The sequence below is a fragment of the Macaca thibetana genome, chromosome 7 (genome assembly GCF_024542745.1).
Source record: "Macaca thibetana thibetana isolate TM-01 chromosome 7, ASM2454274v1, whole genome shotgun sequence".
Lineage (NCBI taxonomy): Eukaryota > Metazoa > Chordata > Mammalia > Primates > Cercopithecidae > Macaca > Macaca thibetana.
Window position 1 is genome coordinate 139,809,874 of NC_065584.1, and position 27,994 is coordinate 139,837,867.

A 27,994-nucleotide genomic window follows, 5' to 3' on the forward strand; every position below is an offset into this window, starting at 1 on the left:
TGGGTTGAGGCAATTCTCCTGCCTCAGCCTCCTGATTAGCTGGGATTACAGGCACCTGCCACCACGCCCCGCTAATTTTTATAGTTTTGGTAGAGATGTGGTTGCGCCATGTTGGCCAGGCTGGTCTCAAAATCCTGACCTCAGGTGATTCACCCACCTTGGGCTCCCAAAGTGCTGGGATTACATAGGAGTGAGCCACTGTGACCGGCCAATTGTTATATTTTTAGTAGAGATGGGGTTTCACCATGTTGGCCACGCTGGTCTCAAAATCCTGACCTCAAGTAATCCGCCCACCTTGGCCTCTCAAAGTGCTGGGATTACAGGCATGAGCCACCGTGCCTGGCCAGAAATTTTCTTTTTATTTTCAGATGGAGTCTCACTGTGTTGCCCAGGCTGGAGTGCAGTGGCACAATTTCAGCTCACTGCAACCTCAACCTCCCAGGTTCAATCAATTATCCTGCCTCAGCCTCCCGAGTAGCTGGGATTACAGGCATGCGCCACCACACCCAGCTAATTTTGTACTTTCAGTAGAGACGGGGTTTCTACTTGTCGTTCAGTCTGGTCTCGAACTCCTGACCTCAGGTGATCCACCTGCCTTAGCCTCCCAAAGTGCTGGGATTACAGGCGTGAGCCACCACGCCCGGCCCTATTACCTTGTTCTTATCCATGTTATTGTACTTCCCACACAGTGTTTTAAGTATTTGTGTATGTCTCTCTCCTCCTGATTTCTGTTGTTCAGTGCCTATAGTCTGGCAAATAGCAAGCAATCAATAATTGCTTATTTAATGGCTGAATAAATGAATAGGAAGGAAGAAAGGAAGAAGAGAAACAGGAGGAAAGATTATATATGGTATTACTCTTGGGAGTTAGAAGAGCCAACCTGTCAGTTCCAGGCTTCTAACCTTCAGAAAAATTGCCAACTCTAGCTAAACGCCACAAAACAATTCCTGGTGTTGTAACAGACAAGAGAAAAGACCAAGAAAAAGGAAAAAGAAAAGAAAAATACAGATATTGTGGTAGACAGATAATGCCCCCCGCCCCCCAAAAAAGATGTCCATATTCTAATCCCAGAACCTACGAATGTTACCTAACGTGGCAAAAAGGACCTTGCAGATGTGATTAAGTTAAAGAGCTCGATGGAGAGAGTACCCTGGATGATGTAGGTGGGATTTATATAAACACAAGAGGCCTTATAAAAGAAAGAAGGAGGTGGGAGAGTCAGAAAAGGAGAAGAGACCATGGAAGCAGAGCTCAGAAGAATGCAATCAGTGGCTGGGGAGCCACAATCCAAGGAATGCAAATAGCTTAGAAGCTGGAAATTTAAGAAAATAGCTTTTCTCCTAGAGCCTTCAAAAGGAATGCAACTGATACCTAATTTTAGCCCAGTAAAACTCATTTTGGACTTCTGAACTACAGAACTATAGATAATAAATTTGTGTTGTTTTAAGCCACAAACTTTGTGGTAGTTTGTTATAGAAGCAATAGGAAAATAAACACAGAATCATATATGATGAAATATAATAAATAATATCTATAGCTGCCTCAAAATATGAACACAAACTGCCACTCAGAATATACCAGAATTCACTGTTTTTGATCAGTATGTTAAAATATTCATGGCCGGGTGCAGTGGCTCACGCCTGTAATCCCAGCACTTTGGGAGGCTGAGGTAGGCGGATCACCTGAGGTCAGGAGTTTGAGACCTGCCTGGCCAACATGGTGAAACCCCGTCTCTACTAAAAATACAAAAATTAGTTGGGCGTGGTGGCAGGCGCCTGTAATCCCAGCTACTCAGGAGGCTGAGGCAGGAGAATCGCTTGAACCTGGGAGGTGGAGGTTGCATTGAGCCAAGATTATGCCATCACACTCTAGCCTGGGGGACGAGAGCGAGACTTGGTCTTAAAAAAAAAAAAAAAAAAAAAAAAAAAAAAATCCATATACAAATGAATGAATAAAATGACTGCCCAGATATAAGATAATTTCTGGGATAATATGGTAATCTTCTTTGTGTTTGAGCCACTGACCTGAAAGGCAGTAAAATGGTCCTCTTTTAAAAATGGATTTGAATAGGTCCCACACCGGGGCTCATGCCTGTAATCCCAGCACTTTGGGAGATCGAGGTGGACGAATCACTAGAGGTCAGGAGTTCGAGACCAGCTTGACCAACATGGTGAAATCCCGTCTCTACTAAAAATACAAAAAATATTAGCTGGGTGTAGTGGTGGATGCCTGTAATCCAAGAGTAAAACCATAGACTTGGGAGGCTAAGGCAGAAGAACTGCTTGAATCTGGGGGGTAGAGGTTGCAGTGAGCTGAGATTGCACCACTATACTCCAGCTTGGGTGACAGAATGAGACTCTATCTAAAAAAAAAAATAAAATAAATAAAATAAATGGATAAGAATAATCAAAACAGCTCTAGCTTTGCAAAAAGTCTGTTTTTATGGGAGACATCAGGAAGGACTTATGTCAAATGTAAAAGGCATTTAAAAGGAATTTTAATAAGCATTCCAAAAGATGTAATTTTTTTTTCATTTTTATGACATTTAAATAAAAAAATAAAATTAGAGCCTCATTGCCTTGTTATCTGACTTTTTAAATATGGAGGCCCTGTCTACCTTATTTGCTTATTTGGATTATCTTTCTGCAACAACACACAGACAGACAAAATATCTAGAGAATGTGATAACTACTTTTTTTGTTCAAAGACAGGGTCTCACTCTGTTGCCCAGACTGGAGTGCACTGGCCAATCATAGCTCACTACCGCCATGAACTCCTGAGCTTAAGGGATCCTCCCGCCTCAGCCTTCCGAGTAGCTGGGACTACAGGTGCTCACCATAACGCCAGGCTAATGTTTTATTTTGTTTGTTTTTTTGTAGAGACAAAATCTCACTTTGTTGCCCAGGCTGGTCTCGAACTTCTGGCTTCAAGTGATCATCCCACCTCGGCCTCCCAAAGGGCTGGGATTATAGGCATGAGCTACCATACTCGTCCTGTGATAACTACTAATGTCTTCATACATGATAAAGCTCATGATCAGAGTTCAAACAACTTACTTTCCTTTATCTTTCAACCATTCGGGGTTCTTTTCTTCTTCTTTTAAATCGCAAAGTTCAGGAATGTCAGTATTCATTGCTCTTCGTGCCTCAGCTTGTTTGTGTAGCCACTAGAATGAGAAAGAAGTCCTATGAAGAATAAAAAGGTCTTTTTTTTTAAATTAATATTTCCTTTTAGATTTTCCATCTTCCTCCAGTGGATGGAAATATTATTTGTTATGCACTGAATGTTTGTGTCTTCCCCACTTCTCCTCCAAATTGATATACTGAAGCCTTAACCATCAATGTGAATCAGTATTTGGAAGTGGGGCCTCTGAGAGGTAATTAGGTTTAGGTCATGAGAGGAGAGCCTCCAGAATAAGTTTACTTTCCTTATAAGAAGAAAGAGATCAGAGCTCCCTCACCCACTATGAGGACACAGTGAGAAAGTGGTTGTCACAGGTTCTGATGAGGGCTCCTACCAAGAACCATGCTGGCACCCTGATCTTAGATTTTGCAGCCTCCAGAACTATGAGAAATGACTCTTCATTGTTTAAGCCACCCAGTCTATGGTATTTTATTTATAGCAGCCAGAGCAGATTAACATACTATTTGATAATGGTAACTTTTTTTTTTTTTTTTGTCTTGCTCTGTCACCCAGGCTGGAGTGCAAGTGGCACAATCTTGGCTCACTGCAACCTCCACCTCCCAGGTTCAAGTGATTCTCCTGCCTTAGCCTCCCGAGTAGCTGGGATTACAGGCGTGTGCCACCATGACCAGCTAATGTTTGTATTTCTAGTAGAGACGAGGTTTCACTATTTTGGCCAGGCTGGCATTGAACACGTGACCTCATGACCACCCACCTCGGCCTCCCAAAGTGCTGGGATTACAGGCATGAGCCACCCCACCTGGCCAACGATGGTGATGTTAATCTTGCAATATTTATACATTGTTAAACTTTTTTTTTTTTTTTTGAGACATAGTCTCACTCAGTTGCCCAGGCTGGAGTACAGTGGCACGATCTCGGTTCACTGTACCCTCCACCTCCCGGGTGCAAGTGATTCTTCTGCCTCAGCCTCCTGAGTAGCTGGGACTACAGGCATGCACCACCACGCCCAGCTAATTTTTTGTATTTTTAGTAGAGACGGGGTGTCACCATATTGGCCAGGCTGGTCTTGAACTCCTGACCTTGTGATCCACCCGCCTTGGCCTCCCAAAGTGCTGGGCTTACAGGCTTGAGCCACCATGACCGGCCTTAAACTTTTTTTAAACCTCATTAGCTGGTTGAAATATAATAGATTCCATCCTGGCTGACACGGTGAAACCCCGTCTCTACTAAAAAAAAATACAAAAAACTAGCCGGGCGAGGTGGCAGGCGCCTGTAGTCCCAGCTACTCGGGAGGCTGAGGCAGGAGAATGGCGTGAACCCGGGAGGCGGAGCTTGCAGTGAGCTGAGATCCGGCCACTGCATTCCAGCCTGGGCGGCAGAGCGAGACTCCGTCTCAAAAAAAAAAAAAAAAAAAAAAAAAAAAATATAATAGATAGAAGTTTCTAGCCAAATTTCTTGTTTTCTGGGAGTTCATGTGATATTATTATTATTATTATTATTATTTTTCCTGAGATGGAGTCACACTCTGTCCTCCAGGGCTGGAGTGCAGTGGCATGATCTCAGCTCACCGTAACCTCCGCCTCCTAGATTCAAGCAATTCTCCTGTCTCAGTCTACTGAATAGCTAGGATTACAAGCATGTGCCAGCACGCCTGGCTAATTTTTGTATTTTTAGTAAAGATGGGGTTTCACCATATTGGCCAGGCTGGTCTCGAACTCTTGCCCTTGTGATCTGCCCACCTCGGCCTCCCAAAGTGCTGGTATTACAGGCGTGAGCCACCATGCCCAGCCCATGTGATTATTATTTTGCCTTTCTTCGTTATAGTATTTTCATTCTTCTATACTGAAAAATATACAGAAGGTCACTTGAGCCCAAGAGTTCAAGGCTACAGTGAGCCATGATTGCCCCACTGTACTCCAGTCTGGGCAGCAGAGCAAGACCCCAACTCTAAAAAAATAAAAAGGGGTGTGTGTGTGTATGTGTATAAACACAATTTAAAAATAATTCTAACTGTATAATTATAGAAATGTTACAAATACAGAAAATACATTGTTTAATAATACAAAAAAATTAATATTTATATTGTCATTGACTTTTTTTTTTTTTGAGACGGAGTTTCGCTCTTTCACCCAGGCTGGAGTGAAATGGTGCAATCTTGGCTCATTGCAACTTCCACCCCCTGGGTTCAAGTGATTCTACTGCCTCAGCCTCCCGAGTAGCTGGCAGATGCCTGCCACCACACCAGGCTAATTTTTGTATTTTTAGTAGCGATGGGGTTTCACCATGTTGGCCAGGCTGGTCTCAAACTCCTAACCTCAGGTGATCCACCCACCTCGGCCTCCCAAAGTGCTAGGATTACAGGCGTGAGCCACCGTGCCCGGCTTGTTATTATGTCTTAAGGATCTTCTTATATCTACAATTTTTCAATTGAAAGATGTGTCAATTCAGACTTTCAGTTAAAAAATGCAATTCTTGGCCGGATGCGGTGGCTCAAATGCTGGGATTACAGGCATGAGCCACCGCATCCAGCCAAAACAATGTAGTTCTTAGTGCTAATATAACTAAATATACAACATTTGAAATCCAGGGCTTAGGAATTTATACATGGATGGAAGATATTAATTCCAAAATGTCACATTACAAATACCTGTTATTAGAAATAATTAGTTGTAATGATATATTAATAATTTCCAAATATCTTCTTTCCAAACACATACTGATCCAGAGTTTATATGTCTATTAACATTATAGAAAATGATGTATTTGATAAAATAAATGGCAAGTACAGTAGTGTATCTCTTGGAATAAATAATACTGTACTATATATATATACATATATATATATGTGTGTAAGTTTTTCATTGTTTTGTGATGAAGTCTCACTCTATCACCCAAGCTGGGGTGCAGTGGCAAGATCTCAGTTCAGGGCAACCCCTGACTCCCCGGTTCAAGCAATTCTTCTGCCTCAGCCTCCCAAGTGGCTGGAATTATAGGTATGCACCACCACCACGTCTGGCTAATTTTTTGTATTTTTAGTACAGATGGGGTTTCCCCATGTTAGTCAGGTTGGTCTCGAACTCCTGACCTCAAGTGATCCACCCATCTTGGCCTCCCAAAGTGCTGGGATTACAGGTGTGAGCCACTGTGCCCGGCCTACTGTACATATATTAAATCAGTGTTCTCTTATCACTATTCTGGAGCCAAAAAAAATCTGCAAAATATATTTTCTCATAAGGAAATTCTAAAATATATTAATGACATTATATATTTAGTGTAATAAATACTTAAGAAACGCAGAACCAGTACTAATTTCAGTAGATGAAATAAAAATAAAGTATTTTCATTTGTGGTAACTACAGTAAGTATATCTACCTCCTCCTCTTCTGCTACTTGTGATTCACGAAGAGCTGTTGGGAATACTCGAGGGGTAAAGTTGATTTTAATACTGCCAACAGAGCGAGGAGCAGGAATACTGTCTTCCTTTAACTTCTCAGTAAATATATTTTCTGAATTTCTCCCTTCAAAAACAATGGTAGCAAGCAAGTCACTTATTTCTCATTTTCTAGTTAACCATCAACTGACTTTTAATTACACATCAAAGCTAACCCCCAAGTCCTAGACAAATAAATCAAATATATTTTCTGCAAGAAAAAAATGCAAAGTTTAGCACTGATAATACGGCAGCCAATGACCTACATGCTCTTTATCAATGGCCTCAGCTACTTTTCTGGGGTTCTCTTTGTAAAACCAGTGTTTAATTCACATCAACTCTAAGGGAAGATACTTTAGGTAACTCAACATCAACTCTAGAGAAGGGCACATAGGCAAAACCACCACTGCCAATACCACCTCTATCTCCTTACACTCCATAGCAATATCTCCTATATACATTATCTCCTATATGCTTTCTTACAAAAGTGTAAGAAGTTTTAGCCATCAAAGAAAACGAATGAGAATTGGTGGCAAGGATGGGCACAGCGGCTCATGTCTGTAATCCCAGCACTCTGGGAGGCCAAGGCGGGCCAATCACCTGAGGTCAGGAGTTCAAGACCAGCCTGGCCAACACAGTGAAACCCTGTCTCTACTAAAAATATAAAAATTAACCAGGCCTGTGGCGTGCACCTGTAATCCCAGCTACCTGGGAGGCTGAGGCAAGAGATTTGCTTGAACCTAGCAGGCAGAGGTTGCAGTTAGCCGAGATCGCGTGTTGGAGACTCCATCTCCAACAAACAAGCAACAAAAACTTGGAAAGGGTCTTGACTAGACATTTCAAAGGACTGGGGCAAGGAGGGAAAAAGCCCTCTTAGACTCAAACATGAAAGCCAAATAATGTGATAACAGAGGTGATCCCATCTGCCAGGATGGCCTTGTGGAACACAGTTGTTGAGTACTGTTGCATAACAAAGTATTACATTAAAGAGAACTAAATTTTTATCTTTATTTGATCTGCACATTTGGGGCTTTATTTTACAATGCTTGGCTTGAACCTACCTAATACAAGGTCCCAATAATTTTATATCCAAGTTAACTGCTGCTCACTCATAAAGGCAAAAGACATTTCTAGGTATGTAAGAACTCAGCCAACACTACCTAGTCATCTTTTCTGAATACATTACTCAAAGAAATGTTCCAGAACACAGAGAAATAACATTAAGAACCCAGGAGTGGGGAACTTGAGAGCAGAATGAAAAAGAATGGGTTTTCTAAAGCAGTGGAGAACACACCAAAAATGTTGTAAATAGTATCCTTTTTTTTTTTTTTTTTTTTAAGAGACAGGGTTATTACTCTCACGTAGGCTGGAGTGCAGTGATGCAATCACAGCACACTGCAGCCTTGAACCCCTTGGCTCAAGCAATCCTCCCATCTCAGCCTCTCAAGAGCTGGGACTACAGGTGTACACCACCATGCATGGCTAATTTTTTGTTTGTATGCTTTTTTGTAGAGATGGGGTCTTGTTTTGTTGCCCAGGCTGGTCTTCAACTCCTGGGCTCAAGCAGTCCTCCCATTTTGGCCTCTCAAAGTGCTGAGATTACAGGTGTGAGCTACTACACCCAGCCTGTAAATAATAGTTTTAAATAGTAATACAAAAGAAGGAAAATAGGTCTTGGCGCCGCGGCTCACACCTGTAATCCTAGCACTTTGGGAGGCTGAGGCAGGTGGATCACTTGAGGTCAGGAGTTGGAGACCAGCTTGGCCAATATGGTGAAACCTCATCTCTACTAAAAATACAAAAAGTTAGTCAGGCGTAGTGACGGGTACCTGTAATCCCAGCTACTTGGGAAGCTGAGGCAGGAGAATCACTTGAACCTGGGAGGCAGAGGCTGCAGTGAGCCAAGATTATGCCACTGCACTCCAGCCTGGACAACAGAGCAAGTCTCACCAAAAAAAAAAAAAAAAAAAAAAAAAAAAAAAAAAAAAAAAAGATAAAAGAAAAGAAAAAAAAGAAGGAAAATAGAATAGAAAGTGAAAACGAAGTATACTTCATTTTACTTCAGATTACTAATAATACTAATGATTAATACGATATAGAACATGCAGGAAATCATCACTATTATCCCATGAGAAGAACTAAAAAAACTATTTTGCTACAGAAAAACAAATCTTTATGCGTTTATAAAAAATATTAAAGTGACCACTAGTTACAGTAAAAATAAGAAATATAATTTCCAAACTCGTGTATCTAATTTACAAACTCTTCTATTTGCTATTTGCAAATTGCAAAACACAAAAAAGAAATTTGCTGTTTGTAGCAACACAGGTTAAAACTTTTACTACAAAGTTTTACATGCAATTTTATGAAAAGGTAAACTGTTATGAACACATACAAATTCTTAATAAAAAATAAATAAAAGGTTCAATATATAGTTCAGTTTCAAAAGTAAGTAAAGGAAAGGCCTCATCACCGAATTTAAAGCCAGGGTCATCTCAAAAGTGAACACAAAGCTGTTTGGAAAGATTTTAGATGCAAATAGATTAATATCAATGGCTGGAGAATGGAAATTTAATGCTGATATAGGTAGAGAGGTAGGAAGGTGTAAATGAAACTAGAATCATAGAAGGGTGGCACCTCCCGGCTTCAAGCGATTTTCCTGCCTCAGCCTCTCGAGTAGCTGGGATTACAGATGTGCACCACCATGCCCGGCTAGTTTTTTTGTATTTTTAGTAGACACGGGTTTCACCATGTTGGCCAGGCTGGTCTCGAACTCCTGACCTCATGATCCACCCACCTCGGCCTCCCAAAGTGCTGGGTTTATAGGCGTGAGCCACCGTGCCCAGTGGGCGTCACTCTTAGTGAAAAGGATGCTTATACGATCTCTGCTCACTAGTCTTAGAAAGTAAAGCTTGGAAAAAAGTCTCTTGTAAGAAATTGAAGCTCCAGGTATTCCTCATCAACAAGTCTTTTGTAAAAAAGAATATATGATATTTCCTCAAACATACACACAAAGAAGTTTTTGCAGAAGATTAGTGGTCAGGTAAAAAAGCACAATTCGCAAGAGGAAACAATCCAGTATGAGGAACAATCAGCAGACACAACAAATCAGACGACTGGCTCCCTAAGATTTTGAAATAGCACAACAATCTGAAAGAGATGAATCATTTTAAACATACCTACCTAAAGACAGTAAAGACAGGCTAGCATCAATAATGAAAACTAAGAAGCTAGTGACAAAGAACAGAGAGGTGTGAAAAAAGACAGAACTTTCAAAATGAAAAATATTGTCACTGAAATTAAAAACATCTTGGACAAGTTTAAAATAAAATTAGTCATGGTTAAAGAAAATTTATAAACTAGAAGATAGATCTGAGGATATTAGACAGAACATAGCTGAGGAAGATAAAGAGAATACAAGAAAGTTGGCCAGGTGAGGTGACTCACGCCTGTAATCCCAGCATTTTGGGAGGCCAAGACAGGTGGATCGCTTGAGGTCAGGAGTTCAAGATCAGCATGGCCAAAATGGTGAAACCCTGTGTTTACTAAAAATACAAAAATTAGCCTGGTGTGGTGGTGCACATCTGTAGTCCCAGCTACTAAGGAGGCTGAGGCAGGAGAATTGCTTGAACCCAGGAGGCAGAGGTTACAGTGAGCTGAGATTGTACCAGCCTGGATGACAGAGCAAGATTCCATCTCAAAAAAAAGAAAAACATCTGTATAATTTAAAAATATATACTGAAAACAAGAGAATACAATAATGTAATATTTGTTTGTTTTTGTTTTTGTTTTTGAGACAGAGTCTCACTCTCACCCAGGCTAGAGTGCAGTGGCGCGATCTCGGCTCACTGCAGCCTCTGCCTCCTGGGTTCAAGCAATTCTCATGCCTCAGTCTCCCAAGTAGCTGGGATTACAGCTGTGTGCCACCACAGCCAGCTAATTTTTGTATTTTTAGTAGAGATGGGATTTCACCATGTTGGCCAGGCTGGTCTCGAACTCCTGGCCTCAAGTAATTTGCCCACCTCAGCCTCCCAAAGTGCTTGAGATTACAGGAGTGAACCAAGAAGGTAAATTACCAGCCAAGAAGGTAATATTTGAAGACAATAGTTTTGAAATTCCCAGAATTGATGAATGACAAAGTTCTTTGAGTGACAGTATGCTCCAAGTTATGATATTATGAGACAAATAAATAAATATAAAATTGAACTTATACTAATGAACCCATAATATACCAAGGGGAAGAATTTTAAAACAACCAGAAACAAAGGATAGATTACTTTATTAAGAATCAAGCTAGATCAACTGCACTCCATCCTGGGTGACAGGGTAAGATCCTGTCTCAAAAAAAAGAACAATATTAGAAATTAGTAAATTATATAACTATAGATAAAGTAGGGATAAGCAAATGAAAACTTTATGGAAATGAATTTGAAAAAATAAAACGCACAATTTAGAAGACAAATTACCAAAATTGACTTTGGAAAATTTCAATAATCAATAACTATTATAGAAACTAAATCTATTAAAAAAAAAAAAAAAAAAAAACACCAGACCTAGACAGTTGTAGGGGAAGTTTTACTAAACTTTAAAACAACAGATATTTCTCTTATCTAACTATATTGTTTCAAATAGTAGAAAAAGAAAAATGCTCTATAGTATATGGGTCTGGTATAATTTTGTATAAAATCTAGACAAGAACAGTATGAGGAATGAAAAACATAACTAAATCTCAATATGAAGATAAATGTGACAATTGCTTATAAAATATTAGCAAATTTTTTAAAAAGCATATATATATATATATATATTTTTTTTTTTTCAATCTAAATGACTTTTTCTTTGTTTTCTTGAGACAAGGTCTCACTCTGTTGCCCACACTGGAGTGCAGTGGCGTGATCTTGGCTCACTGCAGCCTCTGTCTCCTGGGTTCAAGCGATTCTCCTGCCTCAGCCTCCTGAGTAGTTGGGACTACAGGCGCACGCCACCACGCCTGGCTAAGTTTTGTATTTTTAGTAGAGACAGGGTTTCGCCATGTTGCCCAGGGTGGTCTGGAACTCCTGACCTCAGGTGATCCACCCACCTCCGCCTCCCAAAGTGCTGGGAATACAGGAGTGAGCCACCATGCCCAGCCTCTAAAAGACTTTTCAACATGCCAAGCCTCACTGTTAAAGTAGTAAAGACATATAACCTGGTGGAATTAGCACAGGTTTCAGATGCAGAACAGATCTGGGTTCAAATTCTGCAAGTTTACTTATTCATAGTTATCTTTTTTTCCTGAACATCTATTTCCTCTAAAATAAGAACAGGAGCACTTAGACTGAAGTGTTGTGAAGACTGAGTGACCCAAGCAATAAAATCCCCTGGCACATAGTAGTCACTTAATAAATGTTAATTATTATTATTATATATGTGATTTTATACTAAAATGTTATAGGAATTCAATAATGACTTATGTAAGGAAAATACTAAATATTTCTTTTTCTCTCTTTTTGAGATGGAGTTTCACTCTTGTTGCCCAGGCTGGAGTGCAATGGCACGATCTCGCCTCACTGCAACCTCCACCTCCTGGGTTCAAGCGATTCTCCTGCCTCAGCACCTCCCAAGTAGCTGGGATTACAGGCGTCCACCACCATGCCTGGCTAGTTTTGTATTTTTAGTAGAGACAGGGTTTCTCCATGTTGGTCAGGCTGGTCTTGAACACCCGACTTCAGGTGATCTGCCCGCCTCAGCCTCCCAAGTTCTGGGATTACAGGCACGAGCCACTGCGCCCGGTGGAAAATGCATCCAAAACAAAGTTTAATATTCTAAAATTAGATAAAACCAAACTTGTAGCTTTCACTATAGAATTATATTCATTGGGAGATAGGAGGGAAAATGGCAGATAGGAGACAGGATTAACATGCAGCTGTCACTTGGATGGGCAGAACAGTATATGGAGACTCACATTGTGAACTTTTACTCTAAGAATCACTTCAGGAACACCGCAAGAAACACTGCAGGAAAACTGAAAGAATTCACAGACCCTTTGAAAGAAGTGGCTTGCTGCTGCCAATGCCACAAGACAGCTGAAAAACTGAGTTCCCAAAGTGTGAGGGAGGAAAAGGTCAGTCTCTGAACATACATCCCCACTGGGGAACCTGAAAATTCAGATCACAGGGGAAGGATTTAACTTTACCCTGAGCCAAAATAGATTTAGGGAGCTGAGCAAAATATAGAAGTAGAAGAAGCAACAGGAAGAGCCCTGTAGGCACTTCCATCCCCAGCTGGAGTCCAAAGCAGCCATTCCTGGCCTGATCTCACAGAGGTCCTTGGAGAAGGGAAGGCAGCCAGTGGAAATGAGGCGGGACCGCAGGGTGAAGGAAGCTTGCAGCTGAACTTTGCAATAATTTTGACTGAGCAGGAATTTTCCTAAGCAGAAATTGGTGGTGGGGGGTGCAAATGGGAAGTACAGACGCGAGTGCGGAAGCCACAGCCAATAGTGTGGGCAGGCAGGGACTGGTGAGGCCTAAGAGCCCACTTGCTTTCTCAGTGGCAAGGCTTATAGTCTGGGGCAAGATCTCAGCCCTGCTCACTGACTGCTTGGATATAAACTCAGTGCGGTTGGGGTGTCATGGCCGGAGTGAGACTGGCCTTGGTGGGCTGCCTGGGAGTTGGGTGAGGCCTGTCACTGCCGGCTTTCCCCTACCTCCCTGGTGACCTGCATGGCACAGCAGAGGCAGCCATAATGCCCCTGGGAACATAATTCCATTGGCCTGAGATTCACCCCTCCACCCGCACTGTGGCCACAGCAAGCTCCACCCAAGGGGAGTCTGAGCCCAGACCCAACTAACCTTGCCCCCACCTGATGGTTTTTCTCTACCTGCTCTATGGCTCTGCCCGTCACCTGAGAAACCCGAGTACTTGTCCTGACCAACATCAAGATTATATCTCTCTTCTATACTGCAGCTGGTGCCCTCTTGGAAGTGCCACCTCCTGGCTGGAGCCCAACCAACTCAAGCCACTATAGCAACTCAGAACAGAACAACCCTGCTCCAAAGGAGAAAACAACAGCTAATTCCACTTCCTGCAATACCCTGTCTAGCCAAAGGTCCTGAGTCTGTCCACGTGACAACTTCACTGCTAGCATAACCAGTACTTGAAGTGCACTAAATGAAATTACAACAAAAGACTCCAACAGCATCCACTTCACTCACCTGCCACCACCAGAACAGGTGCTGGTATCCATGGCTGGGAGACCTGCGGATCACATCACAGGCTCTTTGCAGATATTCCCCAGCACCAGCCTGGGGCCCAACTGGGTGGCTAGAACCAGAAGGGCAATAACAATCACTGCAGTATGGCTCTCAGGAAGCCCCATCCCTAGTGGCAGGGGGAGGGCACCACATCAAGGGAACGCCCATGGGACAAAAGAATCCGAACAGTAGCCTTTGAGTTCCAGATCTTACCACTGAAACAGTCTACTCGAATAAGAAGGAACCAGAAAAGTAATTCTGGTAATATGACAATACAAGGTTCTGTAACACCCCCAAAAGAATACACTAGCTCTCCAGCAATGGATCCAAACCAAGAAGAAATCTGTGAATTGCCAGAGAAATAATTCAGAAGGTTGATTATTAAGCTCCTTAAGGAGGCACTAGAGAAAGGTGAAAGTCAACTTAAAGAAATTAAAAAAAAAATACAGGAGGATATGAATGAAAAAGTCTCCAGAGAAATAGATATTATAAAGAAAAGATAATCAAAATTTCTGGAAATGAAAGACACACTTAAAGAAATGCAAAATATACTGGAAAGTTTCAACAATAGAACGGAACAAGTAGAAGAAATAACTTCTGACCTCAAAGACAAGGCTTTCAAATGAACCCAATCCAACAAAGACAAAGAAAAAAAGAATTTTAAAAAATGAACAAAGCCTCCAAGAAATCTGGGATTATATAAACGAGCAAACATAAGAATAACTGGTGCTCCTGAGGAAGAAGGGAAATCTAAAAGTTTGGAAAACATACTTGAGGGAATAATCGAGAAAAACTTCCTTGGTCTTGCTAGAGATCGAGACATCCAAATACAAGAAGCTCAAAGAACACCCAGGGAATTAATTGCAAAAAGATCACTGCCTAGGCACATAGTCATCACATTGTCTAAAGTAAAGATGAAAGAAAGAATCTTAAGAGCTGTGAGGCAAGGCCGGGCATGGTGGCTCACACCTGTAATCTCAGCACTTTGGGAGGCCAAGGAGGCTGGATCACGAGGTCAGGAGTTCGAGACCAGCCTGGCCAAGATGGTGAAACCCCATCTCTACTAAAAATACAAAAATTTGCCAGGCGTGGTGGCGGGTGCCTATAATCCCAGCTACTCAGGAGTCTGAGGCAGGAGAATTGCTTGAACCCGGGAGTTGTAGGTTGCAGCGAGCTGAGATCGTGACACTGCACTCTAACCTGGGTGACAAAGCAAGACTCTGTCTAAAAAAAAAAAAAAAAAAAAAAGGAGCTGTGAGGCCAAAGCATCAGGTAATCTATAAAGAAGAACCTATCAGATTAACAGCAGACTTCCTAGCAGAAACCCTGCAAGCCAGAAGGGATGGCGGTCCTATCTTTAGCCTCCTTAAACAAAATAATCATCAGCCAAGAATTTTGTATCCAGTGAAACTAAGCTTCATAACCAGAGGCGAGATAAAGTCTTTTTCAAACAAACAAATGCTGAATTTGCCACCACCATGCCAGCACTACAAGAAATGCTAAAAGGAGTTCTAAATATTGAAACAAAAGCTTAGAATATACCAAAATAGAACCTCCTTAAAGCATAAATCTCACAGGACCTATAAAACAACAGCACAATGAAAAAAAATATGGTATAAGGCAGCAACTAGCATGATGTATAGAACAGTACCTCACATCTCAATACTGACGTTGAATGTAAAGGGCCTAAATGCTCCACTTAAAAGATACAGAATGTCAAAATGGATAAAAGTCAACCAACCAAGTAAGTCTTTTAACAGACTTGCCTAACATATACAGACTCATAAACTTAAGGTAACAGGGAGGAAAAAGATATTCCATGCAAATGGATACCAAAGTGAGCAGGAGTAGCTATTCTTTCCCCCCCCCGCCGCCCTTTTTTTGAGACAGAGCCTCTTTCTATTGCCCAGGCTGGAGTACAGTGGCACAGTCTTGACTCACTGCAACCTCTGCCTCCTGGGTCCAAGTGATTATCCTGCCTTAGCCTTCCGAGTAGCTGAGACTACAGGTGCGCACCACCACACCCGGCTAATTTTTGTATTTTTAGTTGAGACAGAGTTTCACCATGTTGGCCCGGCTGGTCTCCAACTCCTGACCTCGTGATCCGCCCACCTCAGCCTCCCAAAGTGCTGGGATTATAGGCATGAGCCAATGCGCCTGACCAGGAGTAGCTATTCTTATACAAAACAAAGCAGACTTTAAAGCAACAACAGTTTAAAAAGATTAAAAAGGACATTATATAATGATAAAAAGATTAGTCCAACAGGAAAATATCACAATCCTAAATGTTTATGCACCTAACACTGGAACTCTCAAATTTATTTATTTCCTTTTTTGTTTTTTTTTTTGAGACAGAGTCTCGCTCTGTCACCCAGGCTGGAGTGCTGTGGCACAATCTTGGCTCACTGCAACCTCCACCTCCAGATTCAAGCAATTCTCCTGCCTCAGCCTCCTGGGTAGCTGGGATTACAGGCGTGCGCCACCACACCTGGCTAATTTTTGTATTTTTAGTATAGACGGGGTTTCACCATGTTGGTCAGGCTTGTCTCAAACTCCTCACCTTGTGATCCACCTGCCTTGGCCTCCCAAAGTGCTGGGATTACATGCGTGAGCCACTGCGCCCGGCCAGAATTCTCAAATTTATAAAACAATTACTATTAGACCTAAGAAATGAGATAGCACCACAATAATAGTGGGAGACTTCAGTACTCCACCGACAGCACAAGACAGGTAATCAAGACAGAAAGTCAGTGAAGAAATAATGGATTTAAACTATATCCTAGAACAAATGGACTTAACAGACATTTACAGAACATTCTACCCAACAACTGCAGAATATGCATTCTTTTCATCAGCACATGGAACATTCTCCAAGACCAACCAAATGATAGAACACAAAACAAGTCTCAATAAGTTTTTGTTTTTGTTTTTGATACAGAGCCTCACTGTGTCACCCAGGCTGGGATGCAGTGGCGTGATCTCGACTCACAGCAAACTCCACCTCTTGGGTTCAAGTGATTCTCCTGCCTCACCCTCCCAAGTAGCTGGGATTACAGGCCCCCACCACCACACCAGCCTAATTTTGTATTTTTAGTAAAGACGAGGTTTCACCATGTTGGCCAGGCTGGTCTCAAACTCCTGACCACCCGCCTCGGCCTCCCAAAGTGCTGGGATTACAGGCGTGAGCCACTGTGCCCAGCCATCTCAATAAATTTTGGTTGTTTTTTTTTTGAGACGGAGTCTTGCACTGTTGCCCAGGCTGGAGTGCAGTGGCACAATCTCAGCTCACTGCAAGCTCCGCCTCCCGGGTTCACGCCATTCTCCTGCCTCAGCCTCCCGAGTAGCTGGGACTACAGGCGCCTGCCACCACGCCTGGCTAATTTTTTGTATTTTTAGTAGAGATGGGGTTTCACCATGTTAGCCAGGATGGTCTCGATCTCCTGACCTCGTGATCTGCCCGCCTAGGCCTCCCAAAGTGCTGGGATTACAGGCGTGAGCCACCGTGCCTGACCCATCTCAATAAATTTAAGAAAATCAAAATTACATCAAGTATTCTCTAAGACCACAGTGGAATAAAACTGGATATTGACTTCAAAACGAACGCTCAAAACTATACAAATATATGAAAATTACATAACCTTCCTCTGAATGATCTTTGGGTCAACAATGAAATCAAGATGGAAATTTAAAAATTCTTTGAACTGAATGATAAGAGTGATACAACCAATCAAAACCTCTGGGATACAGCAAAAGCAGTGCTAAGAGGAAAGTTCATAGCACTAAATGCCTACATCAAAAAGTCCGAAAGAGCATAAACAGACAATCTAGGTTCACACCTCAAGAAACTAGAAAAACAAGAACACATCAAACCCAAACCCAGCACAAGAAAAGAAATAACAAAGATCAGAGCAGAACTAAATGAAACTGAAAGAAAAAAAATACAAAAGAAAAATTAAACAAAAAGCTGGTTCTTTGAAAAGACAAACAAAATTGATAGACCATTAGTAAGATTAACCCAGAAAAGAAGAATATCCAAATAAGCTCGATTAGAAATGAAATGAGAGAAATTACAACCAATACCACAGAGATACAAAAAATAATTCAAAGCTATTATGAATACCTTTATGCGCACAAACTAGAAAACCTAGAGGAGATGGATAAATTCCTAAACCTAAAAGGAATTAATCCTCCCAGATTAAGCCAGGAAGAAATAGAAATTCTGAATAGACCAATAACAAGTAGGGAGATTGAAACAGTAATTTTAAAATTGCCAACTAAAAAAAGTCCAGGACCAGATGGATTCATAGCTGAAATTTTTTTTTTTTTTAAAAAACAGGGTCTTGCTCTGTTGCCCCCAGGCTGGAATGCAGTTGTGAGATCTCAGCTCACTGCAACCTCCACCTCCAGGTTCAAGCGATTCTCCTGCCTCAGCTTCCCACGTAGATGGGGTCATAGGCATGCGCCACCATACACTGCTAATTTTTGTATTTTTAGTTAGATGAGGCTTCACCATGTTGGGCAGGCTGGTCTCGAACTCCTGACCTCAGGTGATCGCCTGCCTTGGCCTCCCAAAGTGCTGGAATTACAGGTATGAGCCACGCTCCCGGCCCAACAGCTGAATTCTAACAGACATTCAAAGAGAACTGGTACCAATCCTACTAAAACTATTCCAAAAGATAAGGAGGAAATCCTCCCTAAATCATTCCATAAAACCCGTACTACCCTAATACCAAAACCAGGAAAGGACATAACAAAAAAAGAAAACTACAGACCAAATATCCCTGATGAACACAGATGTAACACTACTCAACCAAATACTAGCTAACCAAATGCAAAAGCATATCAAAAAGGTAACACACCATGGTTAAGTGGGTTTCATACCAGGGATGCAGAGCTGGTTTAACATACACAAATCAATAAATATAATACACCACATAAGCAGAAGTCAAAACAAAAATCTTATGATAATCTCAATAAATGCAGAAAAAGCATTTGAGGCTGGGCGTGGTGGCTCACACCTGTAATCCCAGCATTTTGGGAAGCCGAGGCAGGCAAATCATTTGAGGTCAGGAGTTTGAGGCCAGCTTGGCCAACATGGCAAAACCCTGTCTCTACTAAAAAATACAAAAAATTAGCTAGGTGTGGTGGTGCACACCGGTAATCCCAGATATCGGGGAGGTTGAGGCAGGAGAATCATTTGAATTTGGGAGGCAGAGGTTGCAGTGAGCCGAGATCATACCACTGCACTCCAGCCTAAGGAACAGAGTGAGACTGTGTCTCACACACACAAAAAGCATTTGACAAAATCCAGCATCCCTTTATGACTAAAACCCTCAGCAAAATGGGCATAGAAGGGATATACCTTAAGGTAATAAAAGCCATCTTTGACAAACCCACAGCCAATATTATAATGAACAGTGAAAAGTTGAAAGCGTTTCCCCTGAGAACTGAAACAAGACAAGGATGTCCACTTTCACCAACTCTATTTAACATATTACTGGAAGCCCTAGCCAGAGCGATCAGACAAGAGAAAGAAATCAAGAGAATCTAAATCAGTAAGGAGGAAGTCAAGTTGTCACTGTTCGCCAATGATATGATCGCATACCTAGAAAACCCTAAAGACTCATCCAAAAAGCTCCTAGATCTGATATATGAATTCAAGCAAAGTTTCAGGATACAAAATCAATGTAAACAAATCAGTAGCACTACAACACCAACAAGGGCCAGGCTGAGAATCACATCAAGAACTTGACCCCTTTTACAGTAGCTGCAAGAAAAACCCAAAAACAAAACAAAACAAAAAAACAAAAAACTTAGGAATATACCTAACTAAAGAGGTGAAAGATCTCACAAGGAAAACTACAAAACGCTGCTGAAAGAAATCGTGGATGACACAAACAAATGGAAGCACATCCCATGCTCATAGATGGGTAGAATCAATATTGTGAAAATGACCATACTGCCAAAAGCAATCTACAAATTCAACGCAATTCCCATCAAAATATCATGATCATTCTTCACAGAACTAGAAAAAACAATCCTAAAATTCACGTAGAACAAAAAAAGAGCCCACATAGCCAAAGCAAGACTAAGCAAAAATAACAAATCTGAAGGGATCACATTACCTGACTCCAAACTATACTACAAGGCCATAATTACCAAAACAGTATAGTACTGGTATAAAAACAGGCACATAGGCCAGTGGAACAGAATAGAGAACCCAGATGTAAAGCCAAATACAGCCAGCCAATCTTTGACAAAGCAAACAATAAAGTGGGGAAAGGACAACCTATTCAACAAATAGTGCTGGGATAATTGGCAAACCACATGTAGGGGTATGAAACGGAATCCTCATCTCTCCCCTAACACAAAAATTAACTCAAGATGGATCAAAGACTTAAGCCTAAGACCTGAAACAATAAAAATTCTAGAAGATAACACTGGAAAAACCCTTCTAACACTGGCTTAGGCAAAGATTTGATGGCCAAAAATCCAAAAGCAAATGCAACAAAAACAAAGATAAATAGATGGGACTTAATTAAACTAAAAAGCTTCTGCACAGCAAAAGAAATAATCAGCACAGTAAATAGACAACCCACAGCGTGGAAGAAAATCTTCGCAAACTATGCATCTGACAAAGGACTAATATCCACAGTCTACAGGGAACTCAAACAAATCAGTAAGAACACAACAAACAATCCCATCAAAAAGTGGGCTAAGGACATGAATAGACAATTCTCAAAAGAAGATATACAAATGTCCAGCCAGGTGCAGTGGCTCACGCCTGTAATCCCATCACTTTGGGAGGCTGAAGCAGGCAGATCACCTGAGGTCGGGAGTTCGAGACCAGCCTGACCAACATGGAGAAACCCCATGTCTAAATTAGCCAGGCATGGTGGTACGTGCCTGTAATCCTAGCTACTCGGGAGGTTGAAGCAGGAGAATTGCTTGAATCTGGGAGGCAGAGATTGCGGTGAGCCAAGATCGTGCCATTGCACTCCAGCCTGGGCAACAAGAGCGAAATTCTGTCTCAAAATAAATAAATAAACAAAGAAACAAATGTCCAACAAACATAAGAAAAAATGCTCAACATCGCTAATTATTAGGGAAATGCAAATCAAAACCACAATGCGATACTGTTAAGAATGACCATAATTTAAAAATGAAAAAATAACAGAGGTTGGTGTAGATATGGTGAAAAGGGACACTTTTACACTGCTGGTAGGAATGTAAACTAGCACAACTACTATTAAAGACAGTGTGGAGATTCCTTAAAGAACTAAAAGTAAAACTGCCGTTTGATCCAGCAATCCCCCTACTGGGTATCTACCTAAAGAAAAAGAATTCATTAGACACTTGCACACTCATGTTTATAGCAGCACAATTGCAATTGCAAAAATATGTAACTAGCCTAAATGCCCATCAACTAATGAGTAAAGAAAATATGGTGTGTGTATATATATATAAAATCATGGAATACTACTCAGCCATAAAAAGGAATAAAATAAAATAATGGCATTCTTGGCAACCTGGATGGAGTTGGAGACGATTATTTTATATGAAGTAACTCAGGAATGGAAACGCAAATACCATATGTTCTCGCTTTTTTTTTTTTTTTTTGAGACGTTGTTTTGCTTTTGTTGCCCAGGCTGGAGTGCAATGGCACAATCTCAGCTCACCACAACCTCCGCCTTCCAGGTTCAAGCAATTCTCCTGCCTCAGCCTCTTGAGTAGCTGGGATTACAGGTATGTGCCACTACACCCAGTTAATTTTGTAATTTTAGTAAAGATGGGGTTTCTCCATATTAGTCAGACTGGTCTCAAACTTCCAACCTCAGGTGATCTGCCCGCCTTGGCCTCCCAAAGTGCTGGAATTATAGGTGTGAGCCACTGCTCCCGGCCCATGTTCTCACTCATAAATGGGAGCTAAGCTATGAGGATGCCAAGGCATAAGAATGATATGGGCCTGGGGACTTGGGGTGAAGGATGCGGGGGTGAGGGATAAAAGACTACACATTGAGTGCAGTGTACACTGCTTGGTTGATGGGTCTACCAAAATCTCAGAAATCACCACATATGTAACCAAACACCACCTGTTCCCCCAAAACTACTGAAATAATAATTTTAAAAACACACACACATACACACACACAACAACAGAAATATATTTGTATCAGCCATACATGGTGGCTCATGCCTACAATCCCAGCACTTTGGGAGGCCAAGGCAGGCAGATTGCTTGAGCTCACAAGTTCAAGACCAGCCTGGGCAACATGGCAAAACCTCGTCTCTACAAAAAGTACAAAATACATTAGCTGGACGTTGAGGCACATGGCCTGTAGTCCCAGCTAAGGCAGGATGGCTTGAGCTGGGGAGGCAGAGGTTACAGTGAGCTGAGATCGCACCACTGCACTCCAGCCTGGGCGACAGAGCCAGACCTTCTCTCAAAAAAAAAAAAGAAAAAAGAAAAAAAAATTACATTAATTTATCTATTTTTGAACACATCAAGATTAAAAGCTAGAAGCAACCTTTATTTGCTGTAGAGTAAGTTTTCTTATAGTACTCATTTTCCTAAGTGATGTGAGGAAAAGGTCTTTTAATGAAATTCCTAGTTTCTTATCTCTAATGGAATAAATGAATGCTTCTGACACTGCTAGTCCACTCCAAGTCTTTTTGGGCCTGAGCCTGAGTTAAGCACTTATTTAACAACACCTCTGTAAATTTCAAAAGAAAGCACACAAGCAAAGAAGACACTCTTCTTTTTGAATCCTTGAATGAATCCTTGCTCATTTTTTTTTTTTTTTAAACGGAGGAGTCTCACTCTGTTGCCCAGGCTGGAGTGCAGTGGCACGATCTCACTGCAACCTCCGCCTCCCAGATTCACGCCATTCTCCTGCCTCAGCCTCCCGAGTAGCTGGGACTACAGGTGCCTCCTTGTTCATTTTATTAGAAAACTTCATTACCAGCCGGGCGTGGTGGCTCACGCCTGTAATCCCAGCACTTTGGGAGGCCGAGGTGGGCAGATCACGAGGTCAGGAGATCGAGACCATCCTGGCGAACACAGTGAAACCCTGTCTCTACTAAAAATACAAAAAATTAGCTGAGTGTGTTGGCGGGCGCCTGTAGTCCCAGCTACTCAGGAGGCTGAGGCAGGAGAATGGCGTGAACCCGGGAGATGGAGCTTGCAGTGAGCCGAGATCGTGCCACTGCACTCCAGCCTGGGCAGCAGAGCAAGACTCCATCTCAAAAAACAAAACAAAACAAAACAAAACAGAAAGAAAACTTCATTACCCCCGAAAGAAGAAATGTCTTTTACTTTAGTCTTTGTACTGAATTGCTTATTCTCAATATGCCAAAATAGTAACCTAATGCTGTGAATATATTTACAGAAAAAGAAAAGTGTCATATATATGTCACCAACAGGACTCACTACTCAAGAAAGTCTTAATCATTTTACCTTTTGGAGCAAGATTTCTTGATGCCAAATTTCTAGTACTAGTCTTATATTTTAATTTTTTTCTTTCTTCTTTAATTTGCTTTTCTTTTTGACATAATTTCTCTTCTTTCTGAATTTTTTTTTGCTCTTCAGCTTTTCTTTGACATTCTTTCCAGGCTTCCAATTCTTTAGTGGCTTTTATCCGTTCATTTTCTTTCATATCTTCTATTTTTTTCCTCTCTTCTTCTTCAATCTATAAAAATTCCAATTACCAAATTCTTTAAAATACATAAAAGCAACATTTCTTTAAATGAGAAATTCATTACAATAATTAATTATTCATACCTCTAAACTCTTGCCATTGTATGTGTAACAACAGATAGTAGTGAATTTTGAATTAAAATGGGAAAGGTAAATGATTCAGGAGAGAAACCATTGGTGTTGGCATCATGGAACAAAGGTTTTAGTCCCAGATCTACCATTAGCTATATGATCTTAGGCAATCACTTTTTCCAACCTCAGTTTACTTATATGTAAAATGTGGGCAGGCATTCAATTAGATGGTATCTAAGGGCTTGGTGGAAAAAATAATATAAATTTATTATTCTAGGAGTTAAGCCACTTCTCTCAAAATCTATACACACACACCAACACATATACTCAAACATTTGCTTTTCAACTTATCCCAAGTCTTACCCTGTCAACTGAAGTTGTGTCAACTGAAGAGGGAATAGTAGAAAAGGAAATAGGAAGGATGAACAAGATGGTCTGTCTCTGGTGGGTGGAAATATTTGAAGTCTTAATCCTGCTGCAAAACCTATGTTTGCACAGTTGTCTGACACTTTCGAAGAGCTAAATACCAGGTGAATTTGAAAGCAGTATCTTGTACAGGTGTGTAGCAACTTTTCTCCCTTTCACAAACTTCCCTCATATGGGCAAGAAAAAAAACCCCTGTGAAATAGAGTACCTAGTTGGTGCACATGAGTGACTCCATGAATCTCACTTCCCTATGGTAAGAAAGATTTCTTAACTCTATCCACGAGAGAAGCACTTACTTCAATGATCAAAATGCCTGTGCTATCCAATATAGTAGCCACTAGCCACAGGTGGTTAATTAACTACTTCAAATGTGGCTACTGAGACTCAGGAACTGAATTTTAAATTTTATTTAAGTTTCATTAATGTACATTTAAATTAATTTACATTTAAATAGGACATCTGAAGTGGTTCTAGAATATGGATATGCTAGGATGAAGGTCCCTAAAGGTTGTATTACTTTAAAATAGAGATTTAACATTACAAGTATGAAACCTGTGCACTCAAAGGTGCTCTATAATATCTACATGACATAATACTCTCTTCTAGAAGACTGATTATTTTCCTGTGAGATGCTGACTTTAAAATAAATTTCACAGGACATTGAATGAAAATTTCCTGTAGTCCCAATTTTACCTCAGGCTTAAATTAAGCACAAAATATGCTAATTATTACTACATATTAAGTTCAGAGAGTTGCCAGTGAGCTGCCAACAGACTGAACCAGGAAGAATCTACACATGGCAATGAAACAAAATTTAAATGACTCACAATAAGGCATGATGAACACTCCGTGTTAGAGAGGAAGCCACAACCTAAAAGAAGACGACTTCACCCAGCCTAATTATATGTCTGCCTTTTTTCACTCTCTGCCCCAAGACATGAAAAAGAAAGAATATGTGAAGAGTCAGACACCCTCACCCATCATAATCCCTGCAAGAAGAATGAATTTTACATGAAGTTTTTAAAATGCATAAGACTAAGTCTTAATTACCAAAAATGAGACTGTTCTTACAATGAAAAATAACAGGAAAGTTCTGGTATTATAGCCAAGATGTAGTTAAGGGAACTATATGCATAATGTTAATTTATAATAAGCTATATTAGAGACAGAAATAGTCCAGCTCTTCAGAAAGAAGTGATGAAGAGGAGAAACCAAGAAAGGCTTCACAGAGTAAGTAAAGGAACTACAATGAAGAGAAAAACACGAAGAAGAAAGTAACACAAAGCTTATGAAAAACAGAAAAGAGAGACTACATGCACCAAAGAAAAACAGAGAGTACAATGACCAGGCACGGTGGCTCATGCCTGTAATCCCAGCACTTTGGGAGGCCGAAGCAGGCAGATCATCTGAGGTCAGGAGTTCGAGACCAGCCTGGCCAACACTGTGAAACCCTGCTCTACTAAAAAATACAGAAATTAGCCAGGCATGGTGGCAGGTGCCTTAATCCCAGCTACTTGGGGGGCAGAGGCAGAAGAATCGTTTGAACCCGGGAGGTGGAGGTTGCAGTGAGCCGAGATAAAGTCACTGCACTCAAACCTGGGGAGAAAAGAGCGAGACTTCTCTCAAAAAAAAAAAAAAAAAAAGAAAGAAAGAAAAAGAAAAACAAGAGTGTACAGAGAAAAACTGTTTACGCCTCTTATATACCCTCACAACACTCCATAGTTCACTTGCAGTCACCAAATTTGTGGGTTTTTCCTATGCTTACCAATTCTCTAACACCAGCTAATTCAGTTCTGACATTATCTACCTGGAGTTAGCATTAGATCCCACAGGTTACAGGCTCAATTCCACAAGACAGTCCCCATATAGGTGCCAATCATAATTCCAGGTCTCCCATGTTTCTTTTTTTTTTTTGAGACGGAGTCTCACTCTGTCGCCCAGAGTGGAGTGCAATGGCGTGATCTCTGCTCAGTGCACGCTCCGCCTTCCAGGTTCACATCATTCTCCTGCCTCAGCCTCCTGAGCAGTTGGGACTACAGGTGCCCACCACCACGCCTGGCTAATTTTTGTATTTTTAGTACAGCTAGGGTTTCACTGTGTTAGCCAGGATGGTCTCAATCTCCTGACCTCGTGATCCGCCCACCTTGGCCTCCCAAAGTGCTGGGATTACAAGTCTGAGCCACGGCACCCGGCCCAAACAATTCTTAAAGATATTTTATTATTTATTTATTTACTTATTTATTTTGAGATGGAGTCTGGCTCTGTCACCCAGGTTGGAGTGCAGTAGCACAATCTTCACTCACTGCAACCTCTGCCTCTCGGGTTCAAACAATTCTCCTGCCTCAGCCTCCTGAGTAGCTGAGATTACAGGCATGTACCACCACACCCGTCTAATTTTTATATTTTTAGTAGAGATGGGGTTTCACCATGTTGGCCAGGCTGGTGTCGAACTCCTGACTTCAAATGATCCACCCGCCTCAACCTCCCAAAGTGCTAGGATTACAGGTGTGAGCCACCGCACCCAGCCCTTAAAGATATTTAAAATAAAAATCATCTAATATAGGAAAGACACAATTTAACATAGACACTGACAAATATTAAACAATCCTTGAAGGTCTTTTAAAGAAAAACAGGCCGGCGCAGTGGCTCAAGCCTGTAATCCCAGCACTTTGGGAGGCCGAGATGGGCAGATCACGAGGTCAGGAGATCGAGACCATCCTGGCTAACACGGTGAAACCCCATCTCTACTAAAAATACAAAAAATTAGCCGGGGAGGTGGTGGGCACCTATAGTCCCAGCTACTAAGGAGGCTGGGGCAGGAGAATGGCGTGAACCTGGGAGGCGGAGCTTGCAGTGAGCCGAGATAGCGCCACTGCACTCCAGCCTGGGCGACAGAGCAAGACTCCGTCTCAAAAAAAAAAGAAAAATCATCTAATACAGGGAAGATACAAAGGAGGAATCTGCAGTAACAGAAAAATTCAGAAGGCTAAAATAATAATCATTGTACATAAAGGAACTGGATGGTGGGGGGCAGTGGCTCACGCATGAAATCCCAGCACTTTGGGAGGCCCAGGCAGGTTGATCACTTGAGGTCAGGAGTTCAAGAACAGCCTAGCCAACATGGTGAAACCCCATCTATACTAATAATACAAAAATTAGGCGGGCATGATAGCACACACCTGTAATCCCAGCTACTTGGGAGGCTGAGGCAGGAGAATCACATGAACCTCGGAGGCAGAGGTTGCAGTGAGCCACGATCGCCCCCTGCACTCTAGCCTGGGCGACACAGTGAGACTCTTTCTCAAAAAGAAAAAAAATAATAATAATAAAATAAAATAAAGAAATTGGGTTTTAGGTGTTTGTACTGTTCAAAAAAGGATGCCATTTACTACAGGCTATTAGTTTAATACAGACAGCAAATACAACTAATAGGAGAATAATGAATAATTCCTAAACCAAATTTTTGAAAAACAGGAAACGTATAATTCTTTTAATCTAGAATGAATGAATGGTCAATAAGGCATTGTTCTTTTTAAGCCAATCCCACTTGTGAATTACATGCAAAAATTATAAATAAAATATTAGCAAACTCAGCCCAGTGCAGAGGCTCACACCTGTAATCCCAACACTTTGGGAAGCCGAGTTAGGCGAATCACCTGAGGTCAGGAGTTCGAGACCAGCCTGGCCAAAATGGCAAAACTCCCATCTCTACTAAAAATACAAAAATTAGCTGGGCATGGTGGCACACAACTGTAGTCCCAGCTACTCGGGAAGCTCAGGCAGGAGAATCTCTTGAACCTGGGTGGTGGAGGCTGCAGTAAGCTGAGATCATGCCACTGCACTCCAGCCTGGGTGACAGGGCAAGACTCTGTCTCAAAAAAAAAAAATAAAAAAAAAATAAAAGAAATATTAGAAATATTTCCAGCAAAATTACTAAGGCAAGTATACCTAATGTTTTACTATTTTCCTAGAGGTCAGAACCTAAATGATAAA

The 27,994-nt window shown here is 41.3% G+C and overlaps 1 protein-coding gene across 2 annotated transcripts in view; it reads right to left on the reverse strand.

The window, feature by feature from the left end:
- The window catches only part of DNAAF4 (dynein axonemal assembly factor 4), a 64,304-nt gene that overhangs the window by 12,858 nt on the left and 23,452 nt on the right, over positions 1–27,994 (reverse strand). For both annotated transcript variants that reach the window (XM_050799795.1, XM_050799794.1), the window contains exons 4-6: positions 23,264–23,495; positions 6,517–6,662; positions 3,057–3,166 (exon numbers count right to left, since the gene is read on the reverse strand). In XM_050799795.1, the coding sequence (XP_050655752.1) occupies positions 3,057–3,166; positions 6,517–6,662; positions 23,264–23,495 (488 nt within the window). The remainder of the gene's footprint in view (positions 1–3,056; positions 3,167–6,516; positions 6,663–23,263; positions 23,496–27,994) is intronic.